This window comes from Vombatus ursinus, unplaced genomic scaffold (genome assembly GCF_900497805.2).
Source record: "Vombatus ursinus unplaced genomic scaffold, bare-nosed wombat genome assembly UNPS02014818.1, whole genome shotgun sequence".
Lineage (NCBI taxonomy): Eukaryota > Metazoa > Chordata > Mammalia > Diprotodontia > Vombatidae > Vombatus > Vombatus ursinus.
This window is the reverse complement of record NW_020954596.1, coordinates 2602067-2619981: the sequence shown is the minus strand read 5'-3', so window position 1 is coordinate 2619981 and position 17915 is coordinate 2602067. Positions and strand designations below refer to the sequence as shown.

The 17915-nt window shown below is 46.1% G+C and overlaps 1 protein-coding gene across 3 annotated transcripts in view; it reads right to left on the bottom strand.

The window, feature by feature from the left end:
* SLC4A11 (solute carrier family 4 member 11) overlaps positions 1-16804 on the bottom strand; it is a 38739-nt gene extending 21935 nt beyond the window's left edge. The window contains exons 1-2 of one of the 3 annotated variants that reach the window (XM_027836528.1): positions 16774-16804; positions 7948-8082 (exon numbers count right to left, since the gene is read on the bottom strand). Coding sequence is in view for 1 of the 3 variants with exons in the window: in XM_027836527.1 (XP_027692328.1) it covers positions 1462-1498 (37 nt within the window). In the remaining 2 variants the exon portion in view is untranslated. Of the gene's footprint in view, positions 1-1461; positions 1553-7947; positions 8083-8916; positions 8976-16773 lie in introns of those variants that run through there. The other 2 variants (XM_027836529.1, XM_027836527.1) reach the window with 2 other exon arrangements.
* Positions 16805-17915: the final 1111 nt, after the last annotated feature.

The following is a 17915-nucleotide window of genomic DNA, read 5'->3' as shown; positions in this document are numbered from 1 at the left end:
TGTGTGTGTGTGTGTGTGTGTGTGTGTGTGAGAGAGAGACAGAGAGACAGAGACAGAGAGAAACAGAGACAGGCAGGAAGACAGAGACAAAGAGACAGAGAGAGATTCATGTGTCATTTTGGCTGGCTGAGGAAGCTTCAGGGAGGGGAAGGAAGCACCCTGTGCACTAAAATGAAAGTGACCAGGATTAAGATGTTTTGGGATCCTGAGGTGCCCTCCAGCTGAGCGGGGAAACTGTGACTTTTCTCAGGGGATGAGGATGGGGCAACAAGGCAAACATGTACTAACATCATACCAGAGAGTGGACAGATTGAGGCCAACTGGCCTATCACTGCCCAACTCCCTGTGGCCGCCTGCTGCCCATGCCTCCAGGTGAGGGCTCAGGAGCCAGTGGAGTAGACTGGGAATGGGAAGGGTATCAAGTTAGAGTCGAACTGATTTCGAATCCTGGCTATGCTACTTCCTAGTTAGGGGACCAAAGACAAGTGACTTAACTTCTTTAAACCCCATTTACCTTATCTGCAAAAAGAGGAGATGATCTCCCAGGCTTCTACCAGCTCTCCATCTGGGGTTTCCAATCCTTGCACGCTCCCGCCCCCCAATCGCTGGGGACAGTGACACAAATACAGTGTCCTCAGGGAATTCAGCCCCTGGAGGCACCAGGAGCCCACTGGGACCCTGGGCTCTTAGCTGACTAACGAGAAAGATGCCTTGGGGGAGGGGATCAAACCATACCATTCTGAGCTGGGGTGGAGGACCTGAGAGCCTCAGGGAATGGGGAGTGTGCGTACTGTAAGGGAGGGTGAACTGGGGTGTGCTTCAATAGGTTTCGAAGTGGGAATGTATTGTTCTGTTCTCCTGACCTCCAGATTCTCAACCCCCATCCAGAAAGCCCTCGCAGGCTGATAGCCTCCAGGCAGTGTCCTCCCTTTCACCAGCAGTCCCCATCTCTTAGCACTAGTGCGCCTTTCGACGACCCCCTAAGGGATCTCAATTTCTGTGTCTACCGTGTGTCTAGGTTCAGAGTGTGTTGTGGCCTGGGGTGCCCGGACTCCCTGAAGGCGGCAGAGCCAAGACAACAGAATGCGCGGGGGTGGGGGGGGTGTTTGAGAAGCAGCTGGTTCTCGCTTCCTCAACCGTACCCAAAGATCAGAGCAAGTGGGGCCACTATGGGCCCGGCCCCTGAATTGGATGAAGTCGGCCGCTCCTGGCTTGTTGCTTGGACGCTGAAAGGAGCCGCAAGACGACCCCAGGCCCTAGCGGGCAAGGGGACCCCCCGAGCCTGCCCCTTGCCGCCCGTGACCACCCTTGCCCCCGACCAACTGCTGCAAACGGGCACTCCTGGCTCCCGGGACTCGTCCGCTGGCCACTACCTGGGATGCTTCACCCCGAGACTCCAAGCCGCCAGCTCCCCCCAGTGCCTTCCCCCTCCCCCAGCCCCAGACAACCCCTGGTGCTCACCGCACGGCCGGAGGTGGAACACCCGCTTGGCTGTCATGGGCCCCTGCCTGACGGGTCAGCCCATCGCCGGGGCACCCTGGGGCCGGGGCAGCTGCGCGCGATTCGGCGGCTCTCCTCCGGCACCCCGCGATCCCACAGGTCTGCCCCGAGCTCGGGAGCTCCCGGCCGGCAGAGAGCGGGGAGGCGGAGGCAGGGGAGCGACCAGCCCCGCGACACACCCCCGGCCCTCCCGGCCCTCCTGGGGAAGAGGGGGGGCGGTGTACGCGAATGTGTGAGCGGGGTGTGTGTGTGTGTGTGTGTGTGTGTGTGTGTGTGTGTGTGTGTGTATGTATGTATCTGGATCTTCGGGGGGGGCAGCCATTGCCACACTCTCTAGTGTGTTCTCTGTGTGTGGCCACAATCGGCAATGGGGAGGGGGCCCACTGTCTTTGTGTGAAGTGCGGTCACACTGTTGTGTGTGTGTTTGGGGGAGGGGGTTGTGACCACATTGTAGTGTGTGTACATGTTAGGGGTGTGTGTACGTGTGTGGGTGACCACACTGCTGTGTGTGTGTGTGTTGGGAGGTGTTGTAACCACACTGCTGTATGTTGGGGGGGGGAGTGTTGCGACCACACTATGTGTGTGTGCATGTTGGGGGGTGTGTGTGGCCACACTGCAGTGTGTGTGTGTGGGGGGTCACACTTCGCTCTCAATATATTTGGTGGGGGGGAAGCAGGTGTCAACCACACTCATACTTCTGATTTTGTGTAGAGGAAGCCAATGACAACCTTGGTGCTTGAGGGTGTTTATGACAGACCCACTTTGATGTGGGGGATGGGGGAATGCAGATACACTTTACTCCCTGTTAAGTGGGGAAGAACTGAGCTTCCAACAGGCCTATCCCCCTCTAATCTCAGTAGCTAACAATGGGTTGGGAAGGATTTGGCCTCCTGGGGAGATGGGGTGGAGCAGAGGGCGGCCTAGATCTTCGTTTTCCACTCCTCCTCCTATAAAGCTTGAGCTCCACCTTCCCTTTCCCCAGGGATCTCAGGTTTCCTGAAGGCCCTTCCCTTCTCCCCATCAGGTGTCTTCCCCTACTGAACTTGATTCAGAGCTGTACTCCTTCCAGGAGTTCTCAGGATTGCTTTTGCACGTGCTAAGTAATTGTGTCTAAGGGTACATTGGGAGAGTTAGGGACACACTGTGCCGGAACTTTTCAGATGGAAACCCCAAAGCCTAGGCCCAGAAAAGCTCACAGATTGGGTCCCTGAGAGGTCCCCTGTATCCGACTCAGTGCCTCGTCATGTATGTACCCAGGCACTCCCAATCTTTGGAAGGATCAAGCTCTGTCCAGCCCTCCCCCTACTCCTGTGTTCAGTCTCCTCCTTCCTCTTCTCTGGCCCCTCCTGGGCCACACCCGACCACTGCCAAATCCTCTCCCTTCCTTCATTCCAGTTCTTCATGAAATCCCACCTCCTCCAGGAAGTTTTCCCAGACTAACTGGAAAAGCAAGCACAAGTTTTCAAGAACCCCTCCCTAGCTCAATAAGTGATTCCCTCCCCCAAAATACACCCTCAGACACAATGGACCTGTGTATTTCTGTACGTGTGGACAAGGATCACATCTTATTTATCATTCTGTCTCCCTTGGCACTTAGCAAAGGGCCTTGAACACAGCATGTTAAATAAATGTGTATCCATCTCTGTGTTTGGGTCTGTGCGTCTCTAGGTGTCTACAGAATCAGAAAGGAAGGGCATAGCAGTGTGTCCCTGTGGACTCTGTCTAGTGACGGTTCTGCTTCTGTTTCTGGTGTAGTGGAAAAGGTACTGATTTCAGAAGCCATTGGAAAGCTAGGCTGTTGCTCTGACTCTGTCTCAGCCTAGCTGTGGGATCAAGTTTGGGTGACACTTAACCCCTTCTACAGAATTGGGGGCAAGAAAACACTGTGTATGTAGGAATGTATACAAATAGAACTTCTGGGTCTATGTCCAAGTCTACAGGGATATTTCCGTTTCTCTCAGTATATCTCTGTGATGAGTCTGTCTCTCTGTGTATGGGTCCATCAGTAAGAATCCCTCAGGTTGGTCCTAAATCCTTCACTCCTCAGTCTCCCTCCACCCCTACCTCTTTCGCCTGCCTTGTGCCTGAACCAAACAAGTTGTCTTCAAGGTCAGGATGTGGTTTGGGGTAGTGTTTTCTCCCTCTCCATCCTTAACCCCTCTCATCCCAGTTCTGTCCTTTCTGATGTACTTCTCCTAGCTTCTGTCACCCAGGGACAGAGGTAGGGCTGGTTCCTGAGACCCAACGAGGTAAAGACTGCTCTCCCTCAGAGGATAGGGGGAAGTGAGCTTCCTAGATGGCCTAAGGGGAAAAACTGGCCTGGGTCTCCCCAATCCTGAGGAAAGGGATATGGATGTCTGGCCTACACTAATAGGCCCATCAAGGTCATATGGGAGAACACCAGAGCCCTTCTATCCCTAACTATCCTTCAGTCTCCTCTGTTCATCCATCTCATGCAGCCACCAAACACCACTGGACTCCTACTAGAACATGGATTTCTATTTATCTTCTAAATCCACTTTGCTCATATATTGCATTTAATCATCTACCCCCCCCATTACCCTCCCTCCATTCATCTCATCAGTTGTTTTGTCCAGTCATTCCTCCTCTTTTTCTCCATCTCAATCCATCCCTACATATCCATTTCTCAATCTATTCTGTCCATATTTCCCATACAGAAATCCCTCCTTCCCTCTCCATCACCACCCATTCATTCCTATCTATCACTCTCTCAATCTGCTTTATCATATCAGTGCATCCACCTCTCCATCCATTACCATGGATTTATCCATCTATCCATTTATCTATCTAGACATAACTAGTGAATCCAAGGATTCTTCTTCTTCCTCAACTTGTGGTACACTTCCATATTTCTGTCCATCCTAATTCGTTTATCTGACCCCATCAATCCATGCATCTGCAAATATATCTCCTCTCACCACTGATTACTGAACAACATTTATACTTAGAAACAGGAAACAGAGTTAACAAAGGGGACACAGAGGTAGGAGGAAGACTAAAACAGCTTTATTATTCTCCAAGACAAATGCTCCACTTCAACCAAACCAGTCTTTGAACTGTTTCCATAATACAGCTCCCCTCTCTAGTTATTACTTACCTCCTATATATCTGCCTGTACATCTGTCCCCTGACTCCACCCATCCTTCCATACATATGTTGACCAGGGCTGGTTTCTCCTTGACAAGGCTAGCCCCTGTACCCCTCTTTTAAAGTTAGTTAATTAATTTTTAGTTTTCAACATTTACTTTTATAATATTTTGAGTTCTAAATTTCTTCCCCTCCCCAAGATGGCATGCAGTTTGATATAGGTTATACATGTACAATCGCATTAAACATTTTTCCACATTAGTCATGTTGTAAAGAAGAATCGGAACCAAAGGGAAAAAACACAAGAAAGAAAAAACAAAAACAAAAAAAGAGAGAGCAAATAGTGTGCTTCCATCTGCATTCAGACTCCACAGTTCTTTCTCTGGATGTGGAGAGCATTTTCCATCATGAGTCTTTTGGAGTTGTCTTTGATCCTTGCATGGCTGAGAAGAGCCAAGTCTACCAAAGTTGGTCATTGTACAATGTTGCTGTTCCTGTGCCCCGAACCCCTCTTAATCCTGTCCCTTTTCACCTCCTCCAAGACCCTGCTCCCTTAATGTCCCTTCTATCCAGCAGCTTCAGTTTCTTTATCTCTGCTAATTCCTCTCTCTTTGCTTGCTACCATACTCAGGCATTTCCTATTTGATCAGACCTCCCTGGACCCAGCTCCCTCACGCTAACTTCTCATTTCTCCCCTTTTCATCACCCAGCTGAATGCATCTGATGAAGCTTCTACTTGAGAGCTCTTTAAATACATGAAAAAAGGATCGTGCTCCCCTCTAAGTTTTTTCTTCTCCAGACCAAACATGCCCAGTTCCTTTAATGGATTCTCATGTGACATGTCTCCTGCCTTGTATACTACTCATCATCATCTGGACACATTCCTTCCTAAAATATAGAGGCAGATGGTCTACACTAGCTGCCTTCATTTCAAACTTAGGTGATTGCTATTAATAGATGGCGATGTCATTTACAGAAACAGGAACAAAGATCAGGACCAGATATTTAGGTAAAAACTGAATAGACATGTCCATTAAAGGTGTCAAAAGAAATAGCTGGGATCACTAAGAGAGTGTTGAAAGACTGTCAAGGGAACATTCTTTAAGGAATGTTCACATTTGGTAGCAGGGTACAGGAAACAGAACCAGTTAAGGAAACAGAGAAAGAGAATAGTCAGAAAGGTAGGAGGAGAACCAGAAAGCTCTGTTTTTCCTGAAAACAAACAAACTTCTTCAACAAAACTGGTCATGGTATTAGCCTTTAGGTATGCCATACTGAATGCCTCCTTTCAAACATTTGCCCTCACCATTCTTTCTACCAAGGATCCCCTCTCCCTCCTTATTTCCACTATTCTAAGTCCTACTCACCAGGTCAAGGCCAAGTTCAAGCCCTCCAAGAAGCTTCCTATAACTACTCCAGCTCCTACACGATGTCTACCTCCTCTGAGTTCCTACAGTACTTAGTTAGAATCACTAATCTGGCCCTTAGGATATGCTGATACAGACTGTCATTTATCCTGCCAGGTATATTAGAGTATCCAAGAATGTGAGAAGCATGCCAGTGGGGAGCAGAATGAGCCCTGGGCTCAAGACTCAGGACTCCACCACTTGATAACTAGATGATTGTGGGTTAATCACAGAATTCATGAATCTCAGAGTTAGAAGGTATTCAGAGATCATCCTGTCCTACCTATTCCTGCAGAGAAATTCCTTCAGAAGCTTCTCCAAAAACTCCAGTCCATTTGTTAAGGCCCTCTAGTGTTTGATAGGATCAAACCTAATCCCTCTTCCATGTGAACACTTTTTAAATATTTTAAAAGAATGACCAAGGCTCTGTAAAGTCTTCTTTTCTCCAAGATAGACATTATCAAATCCTTCTAATCCAACTAATCCACTTTATATGGCATGATCTCTAGTCTTCAATCCTGGTCGCCTTCTCCTGAATACATTCTAGATTGTCAATGTAAAATTACAAAATTTGGCATGCAGAACTGTACCCAAACTACACCACTGTCCTTCTCCTGGCCTGTTTTCTCATCTGTAAGATGGAGACAATAATCCTGGCCTTACCTATTTTGTGAGGATTATATAAGATAATAGTTGAGATAGAGCTTTGAAAATCATCAAGTGCCTTGCCCTCAGAAAGCATCTTTTCTGAAGGTAGAAGGCTTAGGGGAGACAAAGTGGGCAATGGAGGCTGGGGTCTCCCAGGGAACTGAGAAGAGGATTTCTTCTTAACCATAACTCTCCCTGGAAGGAGGAATAGGTCAAGGAACTGATTAGGTGACTTCCTGACAAGAAAGGCCAGATTATCATGAGCATGAGGGCTGGGAAATCAGACTCCTCACTCTAGTGAGTGGAGTGGTCATTCCATGATATCCCTATCTCCCATCATGGTTGAAACTAGATTATAGTCTTTATGTTGAAAATGTCTCCCACAGAATATTAGAGCTAGATAGGACTTGAAAACCTGTGTAGTATAATACCTGAGAGAGGGGAAGGGAGTTCCCAAGGTGATACACTAAATCACAGACAGAATTGGGACTGTAATTCAAGTCTTCTGACTCTGCCTTGGGGTGGAAAAAGTCTAGTGCTGACATGATGGATGATTAACACACGTGACCATGCTGACCCGCACATTCTCACTCTCTTCCTCCTTTCCTCCTTCTCTTCTCTTTTTAGAGAGACCTTCTAAGGGATGCTTAAGGAGGCTGGATGTCCAGCCACTCCAAGGCAGTAGTTTGAAAAAGGAGAAGCATTTTTAGTAAGGAGGAAGGGCCTGGAAGTCTTTTTACAGTGGCTGGCCTTGGGGCTACAACTAGAATACCAATAATTATAGCTAACAGTTACATAGCAGGTTAAAGTTTGAAGAGCACTTTACAGACACCATCTTCTTTGGTTCTCATTATCCTGACTTAACAGAAAACTGAGGCTTAAAGAGTTTAAGTGGTCACATGACTAGTAAGCATCAGAGGCTAGATCCAAATCCTAACTCCTGGGACAATGCTTCTTCCAGTACATGAAACTGACATTCTTTTCCAGAGTGGAAACCCTGTCCAGACCATCAATCACTAGAATATCCAGGTCTCATGCAGCCTCTGTGCATCTGGGTGAGCAATGCGACAATTCTCTTATGTATGAGATGGAAAGTCCTGACCTTATTCCACGCCCTTGGTAGAGCCCAGGCTTTGGCTTCCAGGACAGAGCCAGGAGATGGAGGGAGACAGAGAGACAGAGAGACACCGAGACAGAGACAGAGGGAGACAGAGAAAGAGAGAGAGCGCAGCTGAGGACCGTTGGCACAGAAGGGGATAGATGCTTGCTGAGCTTGGTTACATACCGGATATCTTTTGCCACAAAGAGTCCTGTTGATGGCATGGTTGGTCCAGCTATACCAGAATGCGGAGAAGGGTGATCCTTGGTGAGAGAAAGACTGGTTCAGAGTAGGGGTGGCACCTCTTCCCTTCAAACTCCCCTGGTTGAAAGACAGGTACATATATATCACTTGTATTATAGTTGTTTCTTTCCATGTCTTACTACTGCTACTAGACTATAAGCTCTTTGAGGGCAGAGACTGTCTTTTATCTTAATACACCTAGCACAAGGTCCCACATAAAAATGTTCATCCTCTACTCTCAGGTATCCACCAGCACCCAAGTCATTCTCCATCCTTGCTCAAGGAATTCGTTTCCAAGTTAACAGTCTTTCTCTCCACATCAATCCCTTGACTTTATACTTGGTGACTCCAATACACATGCCCTGGCTTCCCAGTTCACTAACCTCAGTTTCCATGAGCTACTCCTCTACTTTAGCCACTCACACAAACAGCCATATCTAGGATCACCTACAAGGGTTCTGCTTCTATAATCCAGAACTCAGAAATTCCTTGATCACATCATAACCTAATCCTGTATCTCTTCCTGTGCCTCATCCCACCTAAATCTATTCTTCCTCATGGAAATCTCCCATAACTCCACCCCTCCCTATTTTCCCAGTTCATCATCTTTACTTTGGCCTCACTTTTCTCCCTGTGAATTCCTGATTCAACATTTAACCAGTTCAACTGGACACTGTCTTCTAACCTCCAATCCCTTTGCCCTCATGCTATTGCTTATCCCTCTCCAAACTTCCAACGTGGCTTCCTCCCACCATCTACCATCATCACTCCTACTCCCACACTGCTGAATACCAATGAAGACAATCACAGAACTGTACTGAGGGCATCCTCTCAGCCTCTACAAATACACACCCTTGATGTTGCATGGCAATCTTTTTACTCTTAGCACTGTTCCAAACATTCTCTTCTCACCTCAAGCCACTTATATTATTTCCTCTCAGAAGAGAACCTGTCTTGCGGCTTTCTCTTGTGAGCTCTCTTCTTTCCAATTCTATACCTCAAATACCCTCAGCTTCACTTTTGTTTTTTCCTCTGATGACGACGAGCTCCTTCTCCTTGTCAAGACTAACCCCTCTCATTTTTGTCTCTAATCTCATACTTTCTCATCTGAGGGTGCAGGGAGGTGGCACAGGGTGCAGGACTTACAGTCAGTAAGACCTGATTTCAAATTTTGCCTCAGATACATATTCACCAACTGTGTGACCCTGGGTTAAGTAATTTAACCTCTCTCAGACTCAGTATCCTGCTTTGTAAAATGGGGATAATAATAACACTCTACCTCACAGGATTGTTGTGAGGATCAAATGGGATCAAGAGTTAATATATGTAAAGCATTTTTGCAAACCTTAAAGTACTATATAAATCCTAGCCATTATTATCACCACCACCACCACCACCACCATCATCATCATCACCATCATCATTACCATCTACTATAGTAATTTGGCCCTTTGATACCCCTCTTTCTCTTTCTAATCTCTTTCTAACCCATTAGCTTCTTCCTTGCTTCTCATAAACATGCCCAGATCTCTTCCATCTTTAAAAAATAAAACAAAACAAAACCACTTTTCTTTGGCTCCTCAAGCTATGTCCTATATCTTTCTACCCTTTCACAACCAAATTCCTAGGGGGAAAAATCTATCTTTACTTATGGCTTCCACTTCCTTATCTCCCACTCACTTCTGAACTCCTTGTAATCTGGCTTCTGATCCTTTCACTTAACTCTCTCCAAGGTTACCACCTGTCTCTTAATTGCTAAATCCAAAGACCTCTTCTAAATTTTCCTTCTTCCCTGCAGTGTTTGACATTGTTGATCACCTCTCCCACCTGGATAATCTCTCCTCCCTTGGTTTCTGTGACACTGCACTCTCTTGGTTCTCCTACTTGTCTGACTGCTCTTTCTCAGTCTCCTTCGATAGATCATCATTAATGTCCTACTCCCTATGCATAGAGATGCCCTATTGCCCTGTCCTGAGTTGTCCTCTCTTTCTCTCCCCTTCAGTGATTTCATTAGCAACTAGATGACTCCCAGTTCCACACGACCAGCTCTTATCTCCCTCCTAAATCTCCAATCCTAACATTACTAACTGTTTGATGGACAGATCCATCTGAACTTCCCATAGGCGTCTCAAATTCAACATATCCAAAATGGAACTCATCACCTTTTCTACTCCTTTTCCTAACTTCGTTAGTTCTTTAAAAGGTACCATCATCCTTGCAGTCCTCCAGGTTTTCAAACTTTAAGTCATCCTCTTACCTTCTTTATTCTCTCTCCTCTCCCTTATCCAATCAGTTGCCAAGCTTTATTGAGATTATCTTCATATTTTTTTGTATCTATCTTCCTTTCTCCATTCACAAGGTAACCAATTACCTTACACTAGTTCAGGCCTTTATCATCTTTTACCTAGAGAACTGGTCTCCCTGCTTCCAATTCACCCTCTCCCCCCCAATCCATCCTTCCATCCTTTACTAGCTGCCATGTTAATACTATTAAATAGAAGGTCTGACCATGTCATTCCCCCTGCTTTTCCAATTCACCCCCTCCCCCCAATCCATCCTTCCATCCTTTACCTACCTGCCATGTTAATACTATTAAAGAGCAGTTCTGACCATGTCATTCACTCTGCTTAAGAACTTTCAGTGGCTCATTAGTGTGTCTCGGATAAAACATAGACTCCTTTAGCATGAAAAGGCTCCAATCTATCCTCCTAAACAGATATCACATTATTCCCCTTACATACTCTGTGTTCCAGACAAACTGACCTACTTTCTTCTCTCCACACAACAGCATTTCATCTTCCACTTCTGGATCATTTTATGCACAACCATCTTTGAAATGCTCTTCTTCTGCCTCTTGAAATCGCTGGCTTCCTTCAAGAATATGCCCATGTACTACCTCCTACCCCAATTATTAGTGTTTAATAGTGATCTCAACATAGATGATTCCCAAATCCACATATCCTGTCCTGGTCTCTCTTCCACTCTCTTTTTGTGAACTTCCAATTGCCTACTGGATATTTCAGACTAGATGTTCAGTAGACATTTCAAACTCAACCTGTCCAAAACTGAACTCCTTACCTTCCCCCTCACCAAATCCATCCCCTCTTTCCAAATTCCTCTATTTCTGTTAAGGGTCCTGCCATCTTCCCACTTCTCAATCTCAGTGTTGTCTTTGATTATCCTCTTTAATCTGACATATCTAATCAGTTGCCAAGCTTGTCCTTTCTACCTCCAAAGAATATTACGCATCCATCCTTTTCTCTCTACTCACATAGCTGCCATGCTAGTTCAAGTCCTTATCACCTCTCGACTGGACTGATGCAAAAATCTCCTGGTTGATCTTCCTGCCTCATCTCTTCCTGTGCAAATCTAGCCTTCACACAGCTGCCAAATGATTTTCCTACAACACAAGTCTGACCATATTAGTCTCCTATTCAAGAACTCCAATAACTTGGCACCTTTGTAGCAGTTGTCCCCATGCTTAGAAGGCACTCCCATTTCATCTCTGTTTTTTAGAATCTTGGTTTCTATCAAGCAACCCCTTCTACAGAAAGCCTTTCTTGACCTCCCCTCAAAATAGCTACCTTGTATTGTTTGTATTTCATACATATTTATTTATCCAGATGTTGTCTCTTAAAAGAATGCAAACTCCTTGAGGGCAGGCATTCTTTGGTTTTGTATTTGTATCCCTAGTACCTAGCACACTGCTTGACACATTGCTGATTGACTGATTCTCTCCACTCTCCTAATTACTCCATATTTACTTTTTAATCTGTCCTGGATTTACTTGTATACAAGTTTCCTCCCCAGCAGAATATAGTCTCCCTGGGGGTAGCAATGGCTTCATTTTTGCTTTTGTATGCCCAGTGCCTAGCACAGTGCTTGACATAGTATGTGCTTAAATCCTTGTTTAGTTGAATTAATACTCTGTATTGACTTGAGAACTCTGCTACTGTACAGCCCAATTCAGGAGCTGTCCAGGGTTGCTTAGTATATTCCCAACTGGCTCCTTCCACCTTTCTCAGGGCCCAGTCCTCCCTTAGTCCCAGACCTTAGAGTCCTCCTCCCTGACTCCTCCTTTGCCCTTAACTCTCACATCCATTCAGTCAACAACTATTTTCATAATATCTCTCACATCTGTTCCCTTTTCTTTATTCACAGAAACACCTTAGTCTAACCCTTCATTATCTTTCACCTAGACTATTTTTGGAGCCACTGGAGTTCTTTAAGCAGGTGAGAGATATGGTTAGATCTGCATAAGGAAGCAAGGAGATGGGTTAAGAGGCTATTATAGTTGGTAATGAGGAGCTGAACAAGGGGGAGGAGCAGTGAACAGGGACAGGAGCCATGGTTTCACTGGGATGGGGAACTCCTTCTACCAATGCTGGCTGGCGCTTTCTTTGCTACTTCTAGTCTTAGAGAGTTGCCTCTCAGAGAACTAGAAGGCTGACTTGCTCAGGGTCACACAGCCAGTATGTGTCAAAAGGCAGAATTTGAACTCAGTTCTCCTGACTCCAAAGCTCTCTACCTACTGTGTCAAGCTCTGTTACACAGAGAGAAACAGATGGATATGACAGATATTGTGGAGGTGGAATCTATAGGAGTTGGCAACTTATTGAATGAGGGGGATGAGAAAGAGGCATGAGTCAAAGATGACACTGAGGTTTTGAGCCTGGATGACTGGATGTTAGTGCTATCAAAAAGATTAGGGAAGCTGGAAGGAGGAGCAGAGTTGGGGGAAAGATGTCTAAGGTGGGTGATGGTAGGGGGTGATGTCTAAGGGACACCCCTTAGACACTGTGCTCCCAAAGGGTTAGGTCAAGGTCTGCTTCTTCTTTGCCTCTCCTATAGTATGGCCAGGCATAGGTCTGACAGTGGGGGAGCAGGAGAGGGAGGGGCTCACTGAAGTCCTATGGTTGATGGATTGGAGATGGGGACACTGTTAGTATGACCTGAAGAAAGAGTCTGTCACTCTCTAGCTTCTGCTGGGGATCATCCCTTCAAAAGGTTCAAGCTAAAGAGTGTATAAGCAACCAAAACATTAGCCCTGACTCTTCAGAAAGGCTCCCAGTGTCCTAGTCCTGACCAGAGATCAAGAGGGAGGATGAAAAAATCCCCTACATAAAACCAAGAGATTAGCTTAGAGCTCATCAAGGCCCTTCTATCAGAGATCTCCAAGCTTCCCGGAGGACCCTCCCCCCCACTCCCCTCAGTGACACCCAAGAAGCCCTGCAGGGAGCCCTCTAAATTTTCTTAGAAATCCTCCAGATACTTTGACACTCTCTGAAGACTCCTAGACTTCTAGGTACACCCAAGATACTCACTGACCTGAGATGGGTACTAGCAGGGGAAACTCAACGGTTCTTGGTCCCAGTCATTCCACAGGAAAAACTGTTGAAACGGAAGGTTCCGGGGCTTCCCCTGACCCATCTACATCCCCATGATTCTCCTCCCCATGGCCTCAGCAACACCATTCAGAGAGCCAAGGTGCACCCAGTAGTATCTGAAGATCAGTACCAAAACACATTGCCAACCCACAGCTCAGGGGCAACTCTTCTTTCCTCCCAGGCTACCAGGAAAGGGTGAAGCCCAGCACAACTGGAGAAAGCTATCACACTGACTATGAGCAACTGATCCCATCACACACTAAGAGCATAACAGTAATAATAACTCCTTAAATTTGTACAACACGTGAAATTTTACAAATTGTTTTCGTTTTAATAATTTCATTTCCTTCTCTCAACAACTCTGAAAGGTTGGTAACAGCTCCATTTTTTCAGATGAGGAAACCCAGGCCCAAGGTTATACATAATAGTCAGACCTGGGACTTCAACGTAAATTTCTGATTCCCAGTTCAGTCTTCTCTCCCCTACCACAGGCTTCGCTACAATGTCCTACCTATTGTATCTGACATAGAAGTTTCCCCAAACTTTTTCCTCTCTCAAGCCTCCATGCCAGAAGCCCTCTCTACTATCTCTAGGGCTTGTTGACTTTCTTGGCTTGACTTTCAGTGGATGACTTTGCCTCCCACTTCCACAAGACAGCATTCTGCCAATAGTTCTTTCAACTCTCAAATATATCTCTAAATCTCTTGATGTCTTCACCCATCCTCAACTCCTTCTTTGCTGTCTTAGGAGGCTCACCCCTCCACTTAATGCCTTTAATCTGGTCTCTATACAAGTTGTTTCCACAATTAAATGGAAGATTCTTGAGGGTAGGCACTGTTTTACTTTTGTCTTCATTTCCCCACCTAGGCCTAGTATGATGTATGGCACTTATTAGGGGCTTATTAAATTCTTGGTGATGAATCCCTTCCCATCTCTTTTTTGAATCTTGGTCTCTTACTCTATTGTGTCCCCTTTCTGAGAAGGTACAAATATTTTTAATTCTTCCATATTCTTTTTTTTAAATTTTTTTTTCCATTTTTAGGTAACTGGGGTTGCCCAGGGTCACACTGCTAGTAAGCGTTAAGTGGTTGTTCTGAGGCTGGATTTGAACTCAGGTCCTCCTGACTTCAGGGCCGGTGCTCTATCCACTGCGCCACCTAGCTGCCCCAGTTCTTCCATATTCTTAAGAAGCTTTCATTCAACCTCATTATCTTTAAAAGATATTGTCCCATGATTGCACCTACATAACCTATATTAAATTGCTAACTGTCTTAGAGAGGGGGTGGTGAGGGAAGGAGATAATTTGGAACTCAATTTTTTAAAATGAATGTTAAAAATTGTCTTCACATGTAATTGGAAAAAATAAAATACTATTTAAAAAAAGATACTGTCCCATCTTTTTCTTCCTCTTCACTGTCAAATCTTTGTTTCTACCCATTCTCCCTTCAACTCCTTGCAGTCTGGTTTCTGCCCTCTCCACTCTGAGACCTCTATCTTTTTCCTCCTTTTTTTCCCTCTATCTTTATCCTCCTTTACTTCTCTCCCATACCTGACCTTGTTGACCATCCCCCTCCTTCACAACATTTTTTCCTACCTTGTCTTCAGTGACAGCGCTCTCCTGGATCTCCTCTCAACATTGACTGCTTTTTCTAGCTTCTCTCTAGCCCCCCCTAAAATAGGCATCCCCTGAGGCTCTGTCTGAGGCCCTCTTTTTTCTCTCATGATAATTTATTCTATTCATGCTAATGACTTCAGCTATCTTATCAAGGTGCATGACTCGCAATTCTTAATCTTTAGCCCTATCCACTTTCCTGAGCTCCAGTTCTATCCTGGACAATTCAACTTGAACATCCCATCTAGAAGACATGGGTTTAAATCACACCTCTCCAGCTTATGATGTGCCCTTGCACAAGTTACTTCACATCTCTGGGCCTCAGTTTCCTCATCTATTAAATGGGAGGGTTAAACTAGATGGCCTTTGAGGGACTGCCAGCTCTAGCTCTATGATCCTATGACCTTCAATCCAAACTCAATGTCAGAGGCAGCATTGTAGTGGAAAGAATCTTTGCATGAAAGCCAATACTTCTGGGCGAGGCTCTGCCACTTCTATATCTGTAACCTTGGGCAGAAAAGGACTATAATAGACCTCAACAGATTTAAAGTCATTTTGTTAATCTCTAGGGCACAAAGATGTACTGTGGAAAACTTAAGTTGGTCATAAAATAATCATACTTGATATAATTTTCTTTTTTACTAGACTTGGAGAATTTCCTCTCTCAAATGCAGATAGGCATCTTACAGTCTTAGAGCACTGTTTGAGGCATTGAAGAAAGCCAGAGACAGAAATTGAACTAAACTCTTCCAGACAATGGGGACAATTTTCTCTTTGCTATCGTGGTAGAAGATATGGAAGGGGGGAAAAAAGCAAGAGGAAAATTTTGAGAAGAAAAAATTGGGGAATTACTTTTTCTCCTATTATTGAGGAGAGGAGAGGGGAGACATCTGAAAAAAAATTGGAATATTTTTCAAAATTATTTTTTATCTCAGAATTGACCATTTAAGATCATCTCTAATCATTGAGCCTGGAGAGTCAGCCCCAGACACCTTCAAACCCTCAGCATCTAAGGGAGTGTTCAACTCTTTAGCTTCCACTTATATAGTCACCAGCAATAGGCCCTATTTTCATAGGACTGAGTCAGAAAGGCACTTGGACATCACTTAATTCAACCTCTCATTTTTTATAGACTGAGGAAACTGAGGTTTAAAGAGTGCCAAGTAGATCATCACCCAAAGTCAGGCAGCTGCTAAGCAGCAGTGCTGGCACTAATATGGAGATCATAGTGTTCTATAGGTCTACAGCTGGAAGTGACCTTGGAGACCTGCAGAGACCACCTTCTATGATGAGGAAAATGAGGCCCTGGGAGGTTAGGTAACTTGCCTAGGACCACACAGCTTGTCAGTAACAGAGGTGGGACTTAGTCAATAAGCATTTATTAAATGCCTACTATGTGCCAGGGTACTGTACGAGGCACTGAGGATACAACGAAGCTGCCCCCCAGGAGCTTCCAGTCTAACGGGTGAAGACAATATATGGAAGTATATAATATAAATATACAAAATACACTTGAACAAGTCTTGGCATCATAGTCACTAGGTCATATGACCTCATTAGGTCTTTGGAGTCTTTCCTTGGGGGTCTTTGACAAAGTCACCTTTGACCTCTTTCATTCTCCCCTACTACAGAGAAAATGGCGCGGGGACACCTCACCCACACCCCATCTCCTCCAGGGACCCTCCCCCAGCCTCCTTAGAGGGGGCCCAGGGCCCCAGGAGTCTGAGGAGAGGGAAGGCCCCCTCCCCCTTAACTGTCCCTCCACCTCACCTGGGAGGAGGCCGGGTCAGGCCTTAGGGTGCGTCCAAGGGCAGCTCTGGGAGGGGGGGAGTTAGAGGAGGAAGGAAAGGGTGGGGCCCGAGGGAGCTCCCCCACTAGAGAAGGGGCGGGGCCTAAGGGAGCTGCCCTGTGATAAATTAGGGGGCGGGACCTGAAGAAGCTCCCCTCCCACCAGAGAAGGGGCGTGGCTCGAGAAGCTCTTCCACTAGAGGTGAAGGGGCGGGGCCTGAAAGAGCTTCCTGCCCCCTGGTGAATTCGAGGGGCAGGGCCTGAGGACGCTCCCCCACCAGAGAAGGGGCGGGTCCCCTCTCTTCCTGGGAGCCAAGTCTGCTCAGATCTTCGCTTGCCACCCTCGGGCACGGACTCTATTCAGTTTCTATTTCCAGCCCTGACCTCTTTTCGGAGCTCCAGACCTGACAGATCTCCGCCAGGACAATCATGTGCCAGGCACTGTGCAAAGTGTGCCTTTTTGCTTTTCTTTTTTTGTGAGGGGATTGGGGTTAAGTGACTTGCCCAGGGTCCCACAGCTAGTAAGTGTCAAGTGTCTGAGGTTGGATTTGAACTCAGGTCCTCCTGACTCCAAGGCCGGAGCTCTATCCACTGCACCACCTAGCTGCTCTAAGTGTGCCTTTTTTCAAAACCTAGCCTACCTGTACCTTCCCTTCTACCTCCATTTTTTTCTGAGGGACCACCCTGGCTTGAGAGCCTGGCTTCCCTTGGACTCTTTCCTTGTGTCATATCCCAGTGTTACCAGGTCCCATGCGTTGGACCTTCACAATCTCTCACATGTGTCCCACGGTCCCACACCTAATCCCTCGGTCACCACTCTAGTACAGAGGCCCTTATTACCAGCTAATTTCGTACCAGAGGCAAAAATGTAAAATTACACCATTTGAGTACGTGCATATTTTATCTATTTTTCTGCCTCACCTTTGGCCTGAGGCTTGCTCTCCCCTTGTCACAGTTCTCATTCTCACTTACCGGGACTATTGTGACAGTCTCCTAACAGGTCTTTCCTCTCCAGCTCCATCACTCACTGTCAGAAACATTTTATGCAGAGATCTGGTCATTGCCATTCCTCTGCTCAAAAATCTTCAGAGGTGTCCTTGCCCAGACTGGAGTTCAAATTCTTT